Source organism: Oncorhynchus masou, unplaced genomic scaffold (assembly GCF_036934945.1).
Source record: "Oncorhynchus masou masou isolate Uvic2021 unplaced genomic scaffold, UVic_Omas_1.1 unplaced_scaffold_1462, whole genome shotgun sequence".
Classification (NCBI taxonomy): domain Eukaryota; kingdom Metazoa; phylum Chordata; class Actinopteri; order Salmoniformes; family Salmonidae; genus Oncorhynchus; species Oncorhynchus masou.
Window position 1 is genome coordinate 71,356 of NW_027004606.1, and position 18,575 is coordinate 89,930.

General features: G+C 51.4%; 1 protein-coding gene across 1 annotated transcript in view; it reads right to left on the reverse strand.

Annotated features, from left to right (window-relative positions):
* Positions 1–18,575, reverse strand: part of LOC135530934 (liprin-alpha-1-like) — a 90,328-nt gene that overhangs the window by 22,770 nt on the left and 48,983 nt on the right. The window contains 7 exon segments of the mRNA XM_064959101.1: positions 7,248–7,473; positions 8,685–8,911; positions 10,887–11,037; positions 11,472–11,554; positions 12,147–12,209; positions 14,371–14,502; positions 15,287–15,370. Of these exon segments, the coding sequence (XP_064815173.1) occupies positions 7,248–7,473; positions 8,685–8,911; positions 10,887–11,037; positions 11,472–11,554; positions 12,147–12,209; positions 14,371–14,502; positions 15,287–15,370 (966 nt within the window).

Sequence of the window (18,575 nt, forward strand, 5' to 3'; positions counted from 1 at the left end):
AAGAGACAGACACACACACAGACACTCCCCCTACATTACTACATCACTCTACTGTCTCCTCCTACCACCACCCTGCATTACTACATCACTCTACTGTCTCCTCCTACCACCACCCTGCATTACTACATCCCTCTACTGTCTCCTCCTACCACCACCCTGCATTACTACATCACTCTACTGTCTCCCCCTACATTACTACATCACTCTACGGTCTCCCCCCTACCACCACCCTGCATTACTACATCACTCTACTGTCTCCTCCTACCACCACCCTGCATTACTACATCACTCTACTGTCTCCCCCTACATTACTACGTCACTCTACTGTCTCCCCCCCTACATTACTACATCACTCTACTGTCTCCCCCCTACATTACTACGTCACTCTACTGTCTCCCCCCTACATTACTACATCACTCTACTGTCTCCCCCCTACATTACCACATAACTCTACTGTCTCCTCCCACCACCACCCTGCATTACTACATCACTCTACTGTCTCCTCCTACCACCACCCTACATTACTACATCACTCTACTGTCTCCCCCTACCACCACCCTGCATTACTACATCACTCTACTGTCTCCTCCTACATTACTACATCACTCTACTGTCTCCCCCCTACATTACTACATCACTCTACTGTCTCCCCCCTACCACCACCCTACATTACTACATCACTCTACTGTCTCCCCTACATTACTACATCACTCTACTGGCTCCTCCCCTACCACCACCCTACATTACTCTACTGTCTCCCCCTGTCTACATTCTACATCACCTACTGTCACCACCCTACATTACTACATCACTCTACTGTCTCCCCCTACATTACTACATCACTCTACTGTCTCCCCCTACCACCACCCTACATTACTACATCACTCTACTGTCACCCCCTACATTACTACATCACTCTACTGTCTCCCCTACACCACCCTACATTACTCTACTGTCTCCCCCTGGATTACTACATCCTCTACTGTCTCCTCCTACATTACTCTACTGTCTCCCCATTACTACATCACTCTACTGTCTCCCCCTACCACCACCCTGCATTACTACATCACTCTACTGTCTCCTCCCTACCACCACCCTACATTACTACATCACTCTACTGTCTCCCCCTACCACCACCCTGCATTACAACATCACTCTACTGTCTCCCCTACCACCACCCTGCATTACTACATCACTCTACTGTCTCCCCCCCTACCACCACCCTACATTACTACATCACTCTACTGGCTCCTCCCCTACCACCACCCTACATTACTACATCACTCTACTGTCTCCCCTTACATTACTACATCACTCTACTGTCTCCCCCCTACCACCACCCTGCATTACTACATCACTCTACTGTCTCCCCTACCTCCACCCTGCATTACTACATCACTCTACTGTCTCTACCACCCCCTACATTACTACATCACTCTACTGTCTCCCCCTACCACCACCCTACATTACTACATCACTCTACTGTCTCCTCCTACCACCACCCTGCATTACTACATCACTCTACTGTCTACCCCCCTACCACCACCCTACATTACTACATCACTCTACTGTCTCTCCTACCACCACCCTGCATTACTACATCACTCTACTGTCTCCTACATTACTACATCACTCTACTGTCTCCCTGCATTACTACATCACTCTACTGTCTCCTCCTACCACCACCCTACATTACTACATCACTCTACTGTCTCCCCCACATTACTACATCACTCTACTGTCCTACCTCCCCTACATTACTACATCACTCTACTGTCTCCCCCCTACATTACTACATCACTCTACTGTCTCCTCCTACCACCACCCTACATTACTACATCACTCTACTGTCTCCCCTACATTACTACATCACTCTACTGGCTCCTCCCCTACCACCACCCTACATTACTCTACTGTCTCCCCCTACCACCACCCTACATTACTACATCACTCTACTGTCTCCCCCCTACATTACTCTACTGTCTCCCCCCTACCACCACCCTGCATTACTACATCACTCTACTGTCTCCTCCTACATTACTACATCACTCTACTGTCTCCCCCTACATTACTACATCACTCTACTGTCTCCCCCCTACCACCACCCTGCATTACAACATCACTCTACTGTCTCCCCCTACCACCACCCTGCATTACTACATCACTCTACTGTCTCCCCCCCTACCACCACCCTACATTACTACATCACTCTACTGGCTCCTCCCTTACCACCACCCTACATTACTACATCACTCTACTGTCTCCCCTTACATTACTACATCACTCTGTCTCCCCCTACCACCACCCTGCATTACTACATCACTCTACTGTCTCCCCTACCACCACCCTGCATTACTACATCACTCTACTGTCTCCCCCCTACCACCACCCTGCATTACTACATCACTCTACTGTCTCCTCCTACCACCACCCTGCATTACTACATCACTCTACTGTCTCCCCCTACATTACTACATCACTCTACTGTCTCCTACCACCACCACCCTGCATTACTACATCACTCTACTGTCTCCTCCTACCACCACCCTACATTACTACATCACTCTACTGTCTCCTCCTACCACCTACATTACTACATCACTCTACTGTCTCCTCCTACATTACTACATCACTCTACTGTCTCCTCCTACCACCACCCTACATTACTACATCACTCTACTGTCTCCTACCTCCTACCACTGTCTCCCCTACATTACTACATCACTCTACTGTCTCCTGCTACCACACATCCTCTACTGTCTTCCTACATTACTACATCACTCTACTGTCTCCTCCTACCACCACCCTACATTACTACATCACTCTACTGTCTCCTCCTACCACCACCCTACATTACTACATCACTCTACTGTCTCCCCCTACATTACTACATCACTCTACTGTCTCCCCCTACATTACTACATCACTCTACTGTCTCCTCCTACCACCACCCTACATTACTACATCACTCTACTGTCTCCTCCTACCACCACCCTACATTACTACATCACTCTACTGTCTCCTCCTACCACCACCCTACATTACTACATCACTCATTACTGTCTCTCTCCTGTCCACCCCCTACATTACTACATCACTCTACTGTCTCCCCTACATTACTACATCACTCTACTGTCTCCCCTACCACCACCCTACATTACTACATCACTCTACTGTCTCCCCTACCACCCCCCTACTACATCACTCTACTGTCTCCTCCTACCACCACCCTACATTACTACATCACTCTACTGTCTCCCCCTACATTACTACATCACTCTACTGTCTCCTCCTACCACCACCCTACATTACTACATCACTCTACTGTCTCCTCCTACCACCACCCTACATTACTACATCACTCTACTGTCTCCTCCTACCACCACCCTACATTACTACATCACTCTACTGTCTCCTCCTACCACCACCCTACATTACTACATCACTCTACTGTCTCCCCTACCACCACCCTACATTACTACATCACTCTACTGTCTCCTCCTACCACCCCCTACATTACTACATCACTCGTTACTGTCTCCTGCTACCACCACCCTACATTACTACATCACTCTACTGTCTCCCCCTACATTACTACATCACTCTACTGTCTCCTCCTACCACCACCCTACATTACTACATCACTCTACTGTCTCCCCCTACATTACTACATCACTCTACTGTCTCCTCCTACCACCACCCTACATTACTACATCACTCTACTGTCTCCTGTACATTACATCCTGTCTCCCCCTACATTACTACATCACTCTACTGTCTCCTCCTACCACCACCCTACATTACTACATCACTCTACTGTCTCATCACTCTACTGTCACCCTACATTACTACATCACTCTACTGTCTCCTCCTACCACCACCCTACATTACTACATCACTCTACTGTCTCCCCCTACATTACTACATCACTCTACTGTCTCCCCTACCACCACCCTACATTACTACATCACTCTACTGTCTCCTCCTACATTACTACATCACTCTACTGTCTCCTCCTACCACCACCCTACATTACTACATCACTCTACTGTCTCCCCCTACATTACTACATCACTCTACTGTCTCCCCCTACCACCACCCTACATTACTACATCACTCTACTGTCTCCTCCTACATTACTACATCACTCTACTGTCTCCTCCTACCACCACCCTACAGTACTACATCACTCTACTGTCTCCCCCTACATTACTACATCACTCTACTGTCTCCCCCTACCACCACCCTACATTACTACATCACTCTACTGTCTCCTCCTACATTACTACATCACTCTACTGTCTGCTGCTACCACCACCCTACATTACTACATCACTCTACTGTCTCCTCCTACATTACTACATCACTCTACTGTCTCCTCCTACCACCACCCTACAGTACTACATCACTCTACTGTCTCCCCCTACATTACTACATCACTCTACTGTCTCCCCCTACCACCACCCTACATTACTACATCACTCTACTGTCTCCTCCTACATTACTACATCACTCTACTGTCTCCTGCTACCACCACCCTGCATTACTACATCACTCTACTGTCTCCCCCTGCATTACTACATCACTCTACTGTCTCCCCCTACATTACTACATCACTCTACTGTCTCCCCCTACCACCACCCTACATTACTACATCACTCTACTGTCTCCTCCTACATTACTACATCACTCTACTGTCTCCTGCTACCACCACCCTGCATTACTACATCACTCTACTGTCTCCCCCTGCATTACTACATCACTCTACTGTCTCCCCCTACATTACTACATCACTCTACTGTCTCCCCCTACCACCACCCTACATTACTACATCACTCTACTGTAGTCTGTCCACATTCAAACATACACAGTCTGAAACCTGGGGAAATCACACTGAGGTCAAAGAGGAGGGAGCAGAGTGAAACCACTGCAAAACACACCCGGGAGGGGTTCAGTCTGCTCGTAGCTAATGGAGTTACTGCTTTATGGGGTCGCTCTCACACAGCGACCGTGCCCTCACACATGGGTGTTCTTTAAAAAAACAACAACATTTGAATATTAATTGGTTTAAGTTGATACAGAAAATGAAAACACACAACAGACTGTTTACCTAAAGGATCAGGACTGTTTACCTAAAGGAACGGGCCTGGGTAGTGTTCAGGGGGCACAACATGAAGAAAACCAGCATCAACGTGTCCAATTTTGAAATGTTTTGCCACGGTCTGCCCTACTGAACACAACCTGTGGTAATAATATTTGACTCGTGTCATGTGACAGGGGAGTGAGGCAGCCAGGGATATGGGACTCGTGTCATATGACAGGGGAGTGAGGCAGCCAGGGATATGGGACTCGTGTCATGTGACAGGGGAGTGAGGCAGCCAGGGATATGGGACTCGTGTCATGTGACAGGGGAGTGAGGCAGCCAGGGATATGGGACTCGTGTCATGTGACAGGGGTGTGAGGCAGCCAGGGTTGATGTGCTCCTGCATGCCTTTTCTCCAGCTTGGCATCTCTAGAGTAAATAAACAAATGGAGTTGCAGCACATATTTCCACAGAAGGTTCTCCTCATCCTGCTCCAAACACAGGAAGAGATAAGAGAACCGGGAGGGGGTGAGGGGGAGGACAGAACTCAAACTCAGAACTTAATCAAGCTGAGGGGAAAAGACCTCATTTAACTCTGTCGTGTCTGAAATGAAGTCTGATATTGAGCACAAGGCTCTACTTTAACTGATATCAAAACCAACAGCCATTGTGTCTGGCGTGTGATGTGCCAACAGCCATTCTGTCTGGCGTGTGATGAGGTTACAGCTAAAACAGAGTTTTTACATTCGCTCTGCATCTTCATTGGTTAAGCTACCTTTCTGAAGTCCAATGGGGGCCCAGCATTCTAAGACAAAAGCACAAGCATTTTGCTACACCCCACAAGCATTTCGCTACACTCGCATTAACATCTGCTAACCATGTGTATGTGACAAATAAATTTGATTTAGACAACTTCAAAACCCTCCCATGGGAGGCTAGTGAACAGCTAGTGATTACTGTGTGGCCCCAGATGGACCGTGGGACAGGGGGCGGTGTGTGTGAGTGCGACCCCAGGCTGACTGAACCCTGCCTGGGGAAGAGAGGAGGACGGTAGGGGGTGGTACCTGGAAGTAGCATGGAGCATAGCTACAGGCAGGGGGGGCAGGTAAGCTAATGCTAGCAGCAGGGTAGGGCAGGTAAGCTACTGTCTGCTGGTGGGACAGGGACCTCTGGATCACATAGGGGTTATAGAGGTAGTGCTGGGGGAACAGGTACAGATCACACACACACACACACACACACACACGTCACCTACCAAATACAAAACGCCAAACTAGCAGCTAGTTACATGAACGTGTCAGCAACACTGAACGGATGAAAACATTTGATTATAACAGACACAGATCAACAACACAGATCTCCTGTGGACTAGTATGAACAGGGGATGGTATTATGATCCAATAATGACACATGACAGTTAGTGAAGCTAAAGGAATGGAGAGAGAGAGAGAGAGAGAGCAGAAATGAGATAGACAAGGGAAGGAAGACGAGGTCATCCTAGGGGAGGGGAGGGCGAGGTCATCCTAGGGGAGGGCGAGGTCATCCTAGGGGAGGGCGAGGTCATCCTAGGGGAGGGCGAGGTCATCCTAGGGGAGGGCGTGGTCATCCTAGGGGAGGGGAGGGCGAGGTCATCCTAGGGAGGGCGAGGTCATCCTAGGGGAGGGCGAGGTCATCCTAGGGGAGGGCGAGGTCATCCTAAAGGAGGGCGAGGTCATCCTAAAGGAGGGCGAGGTCATCCTAAAGGAGGGCGAGGTCATCCTAAAGGAGGGCGAGGTCATCCTAGAGGAGGGCGAGGTCATCCTAGAGGAGGGCGAGGTCATCCTAGAGGAGGGCGAGGTCATTCTAGGGGAGGACGAGGTCATTCTAGGGGAGGATGATTGAAAGGCTGCTTGTTTCAGAGAGGAAGAAAGAGGAGCTGGTTGATCAACATGGATGGACTGCAGCTGAATGAGTAAAAGGAGACTGATGATGGATGGAGTGTTGGGCCCAATCTCAAATCCCCTCTAAACCCTACGCCCTGCACCCTACTCCCTTGTGGAGAACAGAGGATATAACAAGCGTAAGTAATATGATGAGAGCTCCACTTGTTCTCTGATAGGCTAGTTGGAACTTCCACCAATCAAATCCTCTCAGATCTCCACAAGGGCATAGGTCTGTCTCTCACCAGGGTCATGACTCCCATGCGGTCCACCTCTCGGTTGGGGCTGCGGTTGGGGATGCGTCGCGGGGTGGAGGAGCCTGAGCCGGGGGGCGACGAGCCCCCCATGGAGGAGGGGGGGATGGAGCTCATGGAGCGGAAGCGGCTGGCCCCCAGGCTGTCCCCGCTGCCCACACGGCTCTCCATCTCCTCTGCCAGCATGGCTGTGTTCTCCTTCTCCTCCTGAATCATCCTGGAGGGGGAGACGGGGAGAGAGAGAGAAGGGGAGAGAGGAGAGAGAAGGGGGGGAGAGAGAGAAGGGGGAGAGGACGGGGGAGAGAGAAGGGGGGGGGAGGGGAGAGAGAAGGGGGGAGAGGAGAGGCCGGGGGGAGAGGAGAGGGGAGACGGGGGAGAGGAGAGACGGGGGGGAGGGGAGAGGAGAGACGGGGGGGGAGAGACGGGGAGAGAGGAGAGAGGGGGGAGAGGGAGAGAGAAGGGGGGAGGGAGAGACGGGGGAGAGGAGAGACGGGGGGAGGGAGAGACGGGGGAGAGGAGACGGGGGAGAGGGAGAGAGACGGGGGAGGGGAGAGACGGGGGGAGAGGGGAGAGGGAGGAGAGGGGAGAAGGGGGAGGGGGAGAGACGGGGAGAGGGAGAGAGACGGGGGGGGAGAGAGGAGGAGGGGGAGAGAGACGGGGAGAGACGGGGAGAGAGGGGGACGGGGAGAGGGGAGAGACGGGGAGAGGGAAGGAGGAGAGAGGCGGGGAGAGGGAGACGGGAGACGGGGGACGGGGGGACGGGGGAGGGAGAGGGACGGGGAGAGGAGAGACGGGGAGAGGGGAGGAGACGGGGAGAGGGGGAGAAGGGGGGAGGAGCGGGGGAGAGGGACGGGAGAGGGAGAGACGGGGGAGAGGGAGAGGGGAGAGGATAGAGACGGGGGAGAGGAGAAGGGGAGGAGGAGAAGGGGAGAGGGGAGGGGGAGAGGGAGAGGGAAGGGGAGAGGAGGCGGGGAGAGGAGAGAGACGTGGGGGAGAGTGGAGAGGAGAGGACGGGAGAGGAGAGAAGGGGAGAGGGAGACGGGGGAGAGAGAGGGGGAGAGGAGAGGAGAGGGGAGAGGGAGAGAAAGAGGGGAGAGGAGGAGACGGGGGGAGACGGGGGAGAGGAGAGGGGAGAGGAGAGAGGGGAGAGGAGAGAGAGGTGGGAGAGAGGAGGTGGAGAGGAGAGAGAAGGTGGAGAGCGAGAGAGAAGGGGAGGAGAGGAGAAGGGGGAGAGGAGAGACGGGGGAGCAAGAGAGAGGGGCAAGAGAAAGCGAGGAGAGGGAGAGCGAGATGTTAGTGCTAGCATCTCCTTGTTTTCTCTAAAATAGAAAAAGGAAAATGTTGCTCAACAGATTACCAGAATGACATCTCCAGAATGATGTTGAAATACATCCAACATGCTGATAGTAGGGGTGCGTGTGTGTGTACCTGATCTCGTTGTTGATGGCGTCCAGCTGCTCCTGCAGCATGAGGGCCAGGGTCTGAGCGTCGGCCTGGCCGGCAGGGGACAGCAGGTCCACGGAGCTGAAGATGGTCTCGCGCTCGTCGTCCTCCAGGTCTGACGTCTCCAGGTCAGACTCAAACGCCTGAGCAACGTTGGCCAGAACATTAGCCTGCTGCACACGCTCCCACTCCTGTTCATTCAGAGTCTGGACCTGAGGAGAGAAGGATGGGGGGAGAGAGAGAAAGAGAGAGGGGGGGGGGGGAGTAGGGAGGGAGGAGGAGGAGGGGAGGGATGGAGGAGGGAGAAGGGAGGGATGGAGAAGTGAGTGAGTGAGTGAGAAGTGAGCGAGTGAGAAGTGAGCGAGGGAGAAGTGAGCGAGGGAGAAGTGAGTGAGGGAGAAGTGAGTAGTGAGTAAGTGAGTGAGAGAGAAGGGAGTGAGTGAGAGAGAAGGAGGAGTGAGTGAGAAGGGAGTGAGTGAGAGAAGGGAGAGAGAGGGAGGAGTGAGTGGGGAGAAGGGAGTGAGGGAGAAGAGAGGAGTGAGTGAGGGAGGGAGAAGGGAGTGAGAAGGGAGTGAGTGAGAAGGGAGTGAGTGAGGAGTGAGAAGCGAGGGAGCGAGGGGAAGGAAAGGTTACAGAGAAAGTTAGCCTAACCGTATCATAGAGTCCAGGATACCTTTAAGCCATGCTCTGTAAAACACTCCACAGCAATGACTACAGACCAACACTATCAAATCAACCTCTCATTATTATGGTGGTCTTCACTCTGACTTACATGTCTCTGATGTCCAGAGAGGAAGCAGAGAGAGAGTGAGGAGAGAGAACACCATCAGATACAGAACAAATGAGAGGGAAGGAGTGAGGGAACACCATCAGATACAGAACAAATGAGAGGAAGGAGAGAGAGAACACCATCAGATACAGAACAAATGAGAGGGAAGGGAGAGGAGAGGGAACACCATCAGATACAGAACAAATGAGAGGGAAGTATCATAGAGTCCAGGATACCTTTAAGCCATGCTCAGAACAAATGAGAGGGAATGAGAGAGAGAACACCATCAGATACAGAACAAATGAGAGGGAATTATGGAGAGAACACCATCAGATACAGAACAAATGAGAGGGAAGAGAGAGAGAGAACACCATCAGATACAGAACAAATGAGAGAGAGAAAGAGAGAGAGAGAACACCATCAGATACAGAACAAATGAGAGGGAAAGAGAGAGAACACCATCAGATACAGAACAAATGAGAGGGAAAGGAGAGAGAACACCATCAGATACAGAACAAATGAGAGGGAAGGAGAGAGAGAGAACACCATCAGATACAGAACAAATGAGAGGGAAGGAGAGAGAGAGAACACCATCAGATACAGAACAAATGAGAGGGAAGGAGAGAGAGAACACCATCAGATACAGAACAAATGAGAGGGAAGGAGAGAGAGAGAACACCATCAGATACAGAACAAATGAGAGAGAGAGAGAACACCATCAGATACAGAACAAATGAACACCATCAGGAACAAATGAGGAGGAGAAGAGAGAGAGAACACCATCAGATACAGAACAAATGAGAGGGAAGGAGAGAGAGAACACCATCAGATACAGAACAAATGAGAGGGAAGGAGAAGAGAGAGAGAGAGAGAGAGAGAGAGAGAGAACACCATCAGATATAGAACAAATGAGAGGGAAGGAGAGAGAGAGAGAGAACACCATCAGATACAGAACAAATGAGAGGGAAGAACAAAGGAGAGAGAGAACACCATCAGATACAGAACAAATGAGAGGGAAGGATCAGAGACAAAGAGAGAGAGAGAGAGAGAGAGAACACCATCAGATACAGAACAAATGAGAGGGAGAGAACACCATCAGATACAGAACAAAGAGAGAGAGAGAGAGAACACCATCAGATACAGAACAAATGAGAGGGAAGAGAGAGAGAACACCATCAGATACAGAACAAATGAGAGAGGAGAGGAGATCAGATACAGAACAGAACACCATCAGATACAGAACAAATGTGGACAGACAACAGTTTGTGGGCCGGAGATGACTTCAACACAGACAATAGATATCTGAGCTGAATGATCTAGAACATCAGTATCTAGATCCACCAGACAGACAGACACCAGCTGTCAATATTCCATTTAAACTGTCCCTCACTAGGACACACACGGCTGCGGGGGTTCACCTTGGAGGGTTCGTCCCGTAGCGCGGCGAGACGCCCCTTCTGGGGCCGCCTCAGCACCAGCGCGCTGCCGTAGTGGTCCGAGTGGCTGTCCATCATGGAGGAGGCCGACACCGGGTACCGGAAGTCTGGGGTGCTGCCTTGGTGAGACCGCCTGAGAGCGCACATACATCACACACACATACATCACACACACACACACACACACACACATACATCACACACATACATCACACATACACACACACACACATACATCACACACACATACATCACACACACATACATCACACATACATCACACACACATACATCACACACACATACATCACACACACACACATCACACACACACACACATACATCACACACACACATACATCACACATCACACACACACACACACACACACACACACATCACACACGCAAGGACAGACATGCAACACACACACACATACATCATACATCACACACACACAAAATAGATCAATCACAAAGAAATAAGGTGGACAGAGAGGCCAGAGCACTGGCCAATCATGTGTGGGCCAGAGTCCAGGGCAGCCAATGAGAAAGCTGATTATTTTACCCATGGTGCAGCAGTGAGTTGCTCCTGTTCCTGCCTTGCTCGTTCTCCGCCCGCATCGTCTCAATCTGGATCAATAGCTGCTCCTGAAGGAGGGAGAGAGGGGGGAGGAAGAGAGGGAAGGAGGGGGAGAGGGAGGAGGGGGGAGGAAGAGGGAAGGAGAAAGAGATGGAGGAGGAGGGATAGAGGGGGAGGAAGAGAGGGAGGGGGGAGGAAGTGGGGGAAGGAGGGAGAGAGGGGGGAGGAAGAGAGGGGGAGAGGAAGAGGGGGAAGAAGGGGGGAAGAGAGGGAAGGAAAGAGAGAGGGAGGGAGGAGGAGAGGGGAGGGAGGGGAAGCGGGGGAAGGAAGCAGGGGAAGGAAGCAGGGGAAGGAAGCAGGGGAAGGAAGAGAGGAGGAGGAGAGGAAGAGGGGGAGAGAAGGGGGGAAGAGCGGGAAGGAAAGAGAGAGGGAGGGAAGGAAAGAGAGAGGGAGGGAGGGAGAGAGGGAGGGGTAGGAAGAGAGGGAAGGGGGGGGAGAGGGAGGAGAGAAGGGGTAGGAAGAGAGGGAAGCAGGGAGAGAGGGAGAGAGAGGGAAGAAAGACAGACATGAGGAGTGTCATTGGCAATGAGAATCCAAACACAGCGATGACAACTCTCCAGTTGTTCAGAGGAGACAGCAGCCAGAGTCAACAGTCCTTACCTTCTCATGGTGTGTTTCCTCAACCAGCTTCTTACTGTGCTCCAGATCTCTGATCAGGCCGTTCTGGTGGAGGACAGACAGCACATGGAGAATCAGCACAGCATTGTCCCAGATTGGTTCAGCTATAGATAATGACCACAGCATTGTCTCAGCTATAGATAATGACCACAGCATTGTCTCAGCTATAGATAATGACCACAGCATTGTCTCAGCTATAGATAATGACCACAGCATTGTCTCAGCTATAGATAATGACCACAGCACTGTCTCAGCTATAGATAATGACCACAGCATTGTCTCAGCTTGGTTCAGCTATAGATAATGACCACAGCATTGTCTCAGCTTGGTTCAGCTATAGATAATGACCACAGCATTGTCTCAGCTTGGTTCAGCTATAGATAATGACCACAGCATTGTCTCAGCTTGGTTCAGCTATAGATAATGACCACAAGCATTGTCCCAGATTGGTTCAGCTACAGAGGTATGGATATAATAACATGCCATTTAGCATGTCCTACCCACCTTGTCCTAAAGGGCAGACATCCTCTCCTTGAGGGGAAGCTTTACATCCTCTCCCTTAACCCATCCTCTCCCCTAACCCACCTTGTCCTCTAGGGCAGACATCCTCTCCTTGAGGAGAAGCTTTAACCTAACCCACCTTGTCCTCTAGGCAGACATCCTCTCCTTGAGGTGAAGCTTTAACCTAACCCACCCACACACCTTGTCCTCTAGGGCAGACATCCTCTCCTTGAGGGGAAGCTTTAACCTAACCCACCCACCTTGTCCTCTAGGGCAGACATCCTCTCCTTGAGGGGAAGCTTTAACCTAACCCACCCACCCACCTTGTCCTCTAGGGCAGACATCCTCTCCTTCAGGGGAAGCTTTAACCTAACCCACCCAACCACCCATCCTCTCCTTGCTTAACCTAACCCACCCACCACCTTTTCCTCTAGGGCAGACATCCTCTCCTTGAGGGGAAGCTTTACCCACCTAGGGCAGACATCCTCTCCTTGAGGGGAACCCTAACCCACCTTGTCCTCTAGGGCAGACATCCTCTCCTTGAGGGGGGGAAGACATCCTCTCCTTTAACCTTGTCCTCTAGGGCCGACATCCTCTCCTTGAGGGGAAGCTTTAATCCCCACCCACCTTGTCCTCTAGGGCAGACATCCTCTCCTTGAGGGGAAGCTTTAACCTAACCCACCCACCTTGTCCTCTAGGGCAGACATCCTCTCCTTGAGGGGAAGCTTTAACCTAACCCACCCACCCACCTTGTCCTCTAGGGCAGACATCCTCTCCTTGAGGGGAAGCTTTAACCTAACCCACCCACCCACCTTGTCCTCTAGGGCAGACATCCTCTCCTTGAGGGGAAGCTTTAACCTAACCCACCTTGTCCTCTAGGGCAGACATCCTCTCCTTGAGGGGAAGCTCCTCTAACACCTTGTCCTCTACATCCTCTCCTTGAGGGGAAGCTTTAACCCACCTTGTCCTCTAGGGGCAGACATCCTCTCCTTGAGGTGAAGCTTTAACCTAACCCACCCACCTTGTCCTCTAGGGCAGACATCCTCTCCTTGAGGTGAAGCTTTAACCTAACCCACCTTGTCCTCTAGGGCAGACATCCTCTCCTTGAGGTGAAGCTTTAACCTAACCCACCTTGTCCTCTAGGGCAGACATCCTCTCCTTGAGGGGAAGCTTTAACCTAACCCACCCACCCACCTTGTCCTCTAGGGCAGACATCCTCTCCTTGAGGGGAAGCTTTAACCTAACCCACCTTGTCCTCTAGGGCAGACATCCTCTCCTTGAGGGGAAGCTTTAACCTAACCCACCTTGTCCTCTAGGGCAGACATCCTCTCCTTGAGGTGAAGCTTTAACCTAACCCACCTTGTCCTCTAGGGCAGACATCCTCTCCTTGAGGTGAAGCTTTAACCTAACCCACCTTGTCCTCTAGGGCAGACATCCTCTCCTTGAGACATCCTCTCCTTGAGGGAAGCTTTAACCTAACCCACCTTGTCCTCTACATCCTCTCCTAGCTTTAACCTAACCCACCTTGTCCTCTAGGGCAGACATCCTCTCCTTGAGGGAAGCTTTAACCTAACCCACCTTGTCCTCTAACCCACCTTGTCCTCTAGGGCAGACATCCTCTCCTTGAGGGGAAGCTGTAGCCTAACCCACCTTGTCCTCTAGGGCAGACATCCTCTCCTTGAGGGGAAGCTTTAACCTAACCCACCTTGTCCTCTAGGGCAGACATCCTCTCCTTGAGGTGAAGCTGTAGCCTCTCGTTGGACTCTGACAGCAGCTTGTCCACCGTCTCCGACAGACGCCTGTTGTGCTCCTCGTTCATCTTCTCCCTCTGACGCGCCTTCACAACACACACAACGCTAATCAGAAGAGCTCCCAGGCAGAGCAGGACAAACTACCGCTTCCTTTATGACAGGAAACATTTCACAACACACATTTTCATTGTTTTCTTTCCATTTTCTGTTAATTAATGGATCTTCCGGTTGTATGAATCTTCACTGACTTATTTGAATGAGAATGAAATCAAATCAAATTTTATTTGTCACATACACATGGTTAGCAGATGTTAATGCGAGTGTAGCGAAATGCTTGTGCTTCTAGTTCCGACAATGCAGTAATAACCAACAAGTAATCTAACTAACAATTCCAAAACTACTGTCTTATACACAAGTGTAAGGGGATAAAGAATATGTACATAAAGATTTATGAATGAGTGATGGTACAGAGCAGCATAGGCAAGATACAGTAGATGGTATCGAGTACAGTATATACATGTGAGATGAGTATGTAAACAAAGTGGCATAGTTAAAGTGGCTAGTGATACATGTATTACATAAGGATGCAGTCGATGATATAGAGTACAGTATATAGGTATGCATATGAGATATATAATGTTACTTACCCTACATTATTCAAGGTAGCATTGTTTAAAGTGGCTAGTGATATATTTACAACATTTCCCATCAATTCCCATTATTAAAGTGGCTGTTTGTTTTCATTGTCTACAATGAAAGTACAATGTTAAAGGAAGACAGTCCAGTGACCAAATCTGTAAACAATTTCTGCCCAACAACACAGACTGACTGACTGCCAGCCAGATGACCTTTGACCCTATATGGTCTCACCCTGAGCAGTTCCTGGTTCTTCTCCTCCAGCTGAGCCTCCATCTGCCTCACCCTCTCCTCCACGTTGCCATGACGCTCCTCCGCCTGCGGGACAGACAGAGTTAAACACCTCATACTTGCAACAAAAAAAACAAAACAACCGAAAAACATTCCCTAACCTCTACCCTTTAGGAATTTGTACAGATCTGAGAGGGCTGGCTAGGTGTGAGAGGACTGGAGAAGTTGAAGGGCTGGCTAGGTGTGAGAGGACTGGAGAAGTTGAAGAGGGCTGGCTAGGTGTGAGAGGACTGGAGAAGTTGAAGAGGGCTGGCTAGGTGTGAGAGGACTGGAGAAGTTGAAGAGGGCTGGCTAGGTGTGAGAGGACTGGAGAAGTTGAAGAGGGCTGGCTAGGTGTGAGAGGACTGGAGAAGTTGAAGAGGGCTGGCTAGGTGTGAGAGGACTGGAGAAGTTGAAGAGGGCTGGCTAGGTGGAGAGGACTGGAGAAGTTGAAGAGGGCTGGCTAGGTGTGAGAGGACTGGAGAAGTTGAAGAGGGCTGGCTAGGTGTGAGAGGACTGGAGAAGTTGAAGAGGGCTGGCTAGGTGTGAGAGGACTGGAGAAGTTGAAGAGGCTAGGTGTTGAAGAGGGCTGGCTAGGTGTGAGAGGACTGGAGAAGTTGAAGAGGGCTGGCTAGGTGTGGAGAGGACTGGAGGAAGTTGAAGAGGGCTGGCTAGGTGTGAGAGGACTGTGAAGAGGAGGACTGGAGAAGTTGAAGAGGGCTGGCTAGGTGTGAGAGGACTGGAGAAGTTGAAGAGGGCTGGCTAGGTGTGAGAGGACTGGAGAAGTTGAAGAGGGCTGGCTAGGTGTGAGAGGACTGGAGAAGTTGAAGAGGGCTGGCTAGGTGTGAGAGGACTGGAGAAGTTGAAGAGGGCTGGCTAGGTGTGAGAGGACTGGAGAAGTTGAAGAGGGCTGGCTAGGTGTGAGAGGACTGGAGAAGTTGAAGGGCTGGCTAGGTGTGAGAGGACTGGAGAAGTTGAAGAGGGCTGGCTAGGTGTGAGAGGACTGGAGAAGTTGAAGAGGGCTGGCTAGGTGTGAGAGGACTGGAGAAGTTGAAGAGGGCTGGCTAGGTGTGAGAGGACTGGAGAAGTTGAAGAGGGCTGGCTAGGTGTGAGAGGACTGGAGAAGTTGAAGAGGGCTGGCTAGGTGAGAGGACTGGAGAAGTTGAAGAGGGCTGGCTTCTTTCAGATCAATACAAATGATCCTGGAGAAGGAAGGAACTGAAAAGACCCAGTCAGAGGCTTTAGTACCATACAGGTTCATGTTAGGGGTTAGGGGTTGAGGTGCCCATCAACCCACAAACAAACACCAGCACAACTAAGCCAACCAGACAGCCATGCACCAGCAGAGACAGGGACACAGAGCAGTACAGCCAACCAGTAGCAGCCATGCACCAGCAGAGACAGGGACACAGAGCAGTACAGCCAACCAGTAGCAGCCATGCACCAGCAGACAACACCAGCACCAGGGACACCAGAGCAGCCATGCACCACAGAGACAGGGACACAACTACAGCCAACCAGTAGCAGCCATGCACCAGCAGAGACAGGGACACAGAGCAGTACAGCCAACCAGTAGCAGCCATGCACCAGCAGAGACAGGGACACAGAGCAGTACAGCCAACCAGTAGCAGCCATGCACCAGCAGAGACAGGGACACAGAGCAGTACAGCCAGTAGCAGCCAGCAGAGACAGGGACACAGAGCAGTACAGCCAACCAGTAGCAGCCATGCACCAGCAGAGACAGGGACACAGAGCAGTACAGCCAACCAGTAGCAGCCATGCACCAGCAGAGACAGGGACACAGAGCAGTACAGCCAACCAGTAGCAGCCATGCACCAGCAGAGACAGGGACACAGAGCAGTACAGCCAACCAGTAGCAGCCATGCACCAGCAGGGACAGGGACACAGAGCAGTACAGCCAACCAGTAGCAGCCATGCACCATGCAGGGGACAGGGACACAGCAGTACAGACCAGTAGCAGGACACAGGGACACAGCAGTACAGCCAACCAGTAGCAGCCATGCACCAGCAGAGACAGGGACAGGGACACAGAGCAGTACCAGCAGAGACAGGGACAACCAGTAGCAGCCAGTGCACCATGCAGAGGGGACAGGGACACAGAGCAGTACAGCCAACCAGTAGCAGCCATGCACCAGCAGACAGGGACACCAGTACAGCAGCCAGTGCAGCCATGCACCAGAGACAGGGACACAGAGCAGTACAGCCAACCAGTAGCAGCCATGCACCAGCAGAGACAGGGGACAGCAGAGCATGCCAACCAGCAGCCATGACCAGCAGAGACAGGGACACAGAGCAGTACAGCCAACCCAGCCATGCACCAGCAGACAGCCATGCACCAGCAGCCATGTACCAGCAGACAGGGACACAGAGCAGTACAGCCAACCAGTAGCAGCCATGTACCAGCAGAGACAGGGACACAGCAGTACAGCCACCAGTAGCAGCCATGCACCAGCAGACAGGGACACAGAGCAGTACAGCCAACCAGTAGCAGCCATGCACCAGCAGACAGGGACACAGAGCAGTACAGCCAACCAGTAGCAGCCATGCACCAGCAGAGGACAGGGACACAGAGCAGTACAGCCAACCAGTAGCAGCCATGCCAGACAGGGACACAGAGCAGTACAGCCAACCAGTAGCAGCCATGTACCAGCAGAGACAGGGACACAGGGACAACAGAGCAGCCATGTACCAGCAGAGACAGGGACACAGCAGCAGCCATACCACAGTACAGCAGCCATGCACCAGCAGAGACAGGGACACAGAGCAGTACAGCCAACCAGTACATGCCAGACCAGTAACAGCCAGCACCAGCAGAGACAGGGACAGGGGATCTGCAGAGGACACAAAGCAGTACAGCCAACCAGTAGCAGCCATGCACCAGCAAACCAGGGTTCTCATGTTACCATAGCAGCCATGTACCAGCAGAGACAGGGACAAAGAGCAGTACAGCCAAGCCCCATGTGACTACATTCCAGACAGACACAGACTAGAAACAAGGGGATCTGAGAGGGGAAGGGGAGTTCTCATGTTAAGTCATGTGGCTGAAGGGAAGTGTACTGCAGCAATCCAGTGTGGGGTGATCCAATGTAACCAAGAACATTTCAACATTAAAATAAAAAGGGCAAGTTTGGAAAACTGAATTTGTCCGGAGAAAGCGGGGGGGGGGAATTAAGTAGCACTTCCTGTTTGTGTTAGATCATAAACTATTTTTAGAGGTTAGGGGAGGGGAGTT